The 3,088-nt window shown below is 44.8% G+C and overlaps 1 protein-coding gene across 1 annotated transcript; it reads left to right on the top strand.

The window, feature by feature from the left end:
- Positions 1-326: 326 nt before the first annotated feature.
- LOC148568272 (uncharacterized) lies at positions 327-2,789 on the top strand. Its single transcript, XM_088484671.1, has one exon. It carries the CDS (start codon positions 327-329, stop codon positions 2,787-2,789), a length of 2,463 nt encoding a protein of 820 aa, XP_088340797.1.
- The last annotated feature ends 299 nt before the right edge of the window (positions 2,790-3,088 follow it).

Below are 3,088 nucleotides of genomic sequence, written 5' to 3'. Positions count from 1 at the left end.
ATATAAACAGATAAGTGACCAGACAGAAGGACAGGTTACACAACACAATCACTCTCACTTCATTAATACTTTCTCACTTAATTTATATTCTTACTTGAGCGTCGGAGTGCTTTTTGCAGGTGCTCCCGCCGCCGTGTTCCTCCTCAGCCGAAGTATCACCCTTCCACCCGAGCATTGTGATCAGCAGGAAGGACTGTTACACCTCGGCACTTACAGGACGTAACATCTGGCGCCCACCGTGGGGCCCTGAGTTAATCTAACCCCACTTTACTTCCACATTACGACTGTTTCTTTCCTTGCGTGCAGGGATTTTTGACCTCTTAGGAATGGCTGAAAACGGAAATCAATCCTTCAACCAAGCCGAGCTCCTAGCCCAGATGGCCGAACTTCAGGCAGAAGTCCGTAGACTTTCTGAGCTCTCTACGCAGAACAATTCAGGAAAACGTGAGGAGGGCAACACCAAGAACTCGGCCCTGGGGAACTCAGACCCTTTGAGCATAACCCCGCCAAAGGAAAAGCTGACGCTGGACAATCCCTTCTCCGAAGAAATCACGAACTTTCAGATACCTAAAAATTTCGTTTTGCCTAATTCTCTAGAACCTTATAAGGGGATTGGTGACCCCCGAGCTCACATTAAAAAGTTTCAATCAATGATGTTCTTTAACGGCGCTAATAATGAACCTATATTATGTCGTTCTTTTCCCACTTATCTTGACGGCGCTGTTTTACTATGGTTCTCCAAATTGTCTGCAGGATCAATCTCGTCCTTTGAGGATTTGGTGAGGTCCTTCATTGACTACTTCGCCGCCTCGAGGATATACATCCATGGATCAGATTACCTCGGGACAATAAGGCAAGGACAACACGAGAGTCTCAAGGATTACCTAACCCGGTTCGCGGAGGCCACCATGGAAATTCCAGACTTGGATCCCAACGTCCATTTACATGCTCTCAAGACCGGACTCAGACCAGGGAAGTTCAGAGAAACCATAGCAATCACCAAACCCAAAACACTGGAGGAATTCCGAGAAAGAGCTGCAGGCCAAATGGAGATCGAAGAATTGCGAAAAGCACAAAAGTCGGACAAGCAGCCGACCAGAAAGGAGGAAGAAAAGGCATTCAGACCACCGAACAAAAGGGACCAAAAGAAACCCTTCAAGCTCACTCCGAAGTTTGATACCTACACCAGATTCAACACAAAAAGGGAAAACATAATCAAGGAAATTCTCAACGCCAAAATAGTCAAACCCCCAGCCAGAGCTGGAAGCTACCAAGACCAATGGTTCGTGGACAGAAGCAAACACTGTGCTTTCCATCAGAAGTATGGACATACCACAGACGAATGTGTGATAGCCAAGGACCTACTAGAAAGGTTAGCTCGACAAGGCCTCTTAGACAAATATGTCGAAGGACGGAAAAGTAGAGAAACCAAAAGGGAACCAGAGGAGCGAACAACAGGAAAAGAAAAGGAAAAATGGACAACCACAGATCCCCCTAGAGGAGTCATAAACTGCATATCTGGAGGCTATGCAGGAGGAGGCAAAACAAACTCGGCACGTAAAAGAAGCTACCGAGCAATGCTAGCAATCGAAGAAACACCGCCTACAACAAAGCACAACACAACAGAGCCAGAAATAACGTTTGGCCAGTACGACCTAACCTCAACAAGCCCAAACCTCGATGACCCGGTCGTAATATCCATACAGACAGGAGAGTTACTGGTAAGAAAGGTCCTTTTAGACCCAGGTAGTAGTGCTGATGTGCTTTTTTATTCCACCTTTATAAAAATGCAATTGTCTGACAAAGCCATGCAACCATCAACCGGAGAACTGGTAGGGTTCTCCGGAGAAAGAGTTCCGATAAAAGGACACATTTGGCTTAAAACAACGATGGGCAACCCCACATTAACAAAAACTATCGATATTCAATACTTAATAGTCGACTGTCCTAGTCCTTATAACATTATTTTTGGAAGGCCCGCCCTGAACAAATTCAGAGCGGTAGTATCTACATTACACTTGTGTGTTAAGTTTCAGGTACAAAACAAAATAGCAACAGTACACTCAGACCGACAACAAGCTTGGCAATGTTACAATGCCAGTCTAAAGAAAACTAATACACAAACAGGGGCTCACCAGAGAACAAATGAAACTCATACGACGTCTGAAGTTTTGACTCTTGCAGAACTAGACCCTAGAGAAGACTTCCAGGAGAGGCCTCAGCCGATAGACGAGCTCCAGAAGATTCCCTTGACTACAAAGGACGAACAGTTCACTTACATTGGACGAGCACTAGAGGGAGAGGAAAAAAGCAAGCTCATAAGACTACTCCGAGACAACGACGACCTATTCGCATGGACACCAGCAGATATGCCAGGAATAGATCCAAACATAGTTTGCCATAAGCTCGCCATAAACAAATCAAGCAGGCCAGTGACTCAGAAGAAAAGAAACCTCGGCGAAAAAAAAACAAAAGCAGCTCTGGAGGAGACCAAGAAGCTCCTCAATGCTGGCTTTATCAAAGAGCTCCGCTTCACCACATGGCTCTCAAATGTAGTAATGGTAAGAAAAAACTCAGGTAAATGGCGCATGTGCATCGACTTTACGAATTTAAATAAAGCTTGTCCTAAAGATGCTTATCCTTTACCTTGCATTGACAAACTAGTAGATAGTGCTTCCGGGTTTAAAAGCCTAAGCTTCATGGATGCATACTCTGGGTATAACCAGATCCTCATGCATCCAGAAGACCAAAGCAAAACGGCTTTTATAACGGAACATGAAAATTTTTGATATAAAGTTATGCCCTTCGGCCTTAAGAATGCAGGAGCAACGTATCAACGGCTAATGGACAAAGTCTTCGAACAACAAATAGGACGAAATATAGAAATATATGTAGATGATATGGTAGCAAAAACCCCAGAACAAGGATCCCATTGTGACGACCTACAAGAAGTCTTCCAACAAATCCGAGCATACAACATGAGGCTCAACCCGGAGAAATGTGCATTCGGAGTCCAAGGAGGGAAATTCCTCGGATTCATGCTGACCTCACGAGGAATCGAGGCAAACTCGGAAAAATGTGAGGCTAT

The sequence above is a fragment of the Arachis ipaensis genome, chromosome B4, assembly GCF_059453495.1.
Source record: "Arachis ipaensis isolate K30076 ecotype BB chromosome B4, ASM5945349v1, whole genome shotgun sequence".
In the NCBI taxonomy this organism is placed as follows: domain Eukaryota; kingdom Viridiplantae; phylum Streptophyta; class Magnoliopsida; order Fabales; family Fabaceae; genus Arachis; species Arachis ipaensis.
Note: the sequence above shows the minus strand (reverse complement) of the source record. Positions and strands in the feature narration are given on the sequence as shown.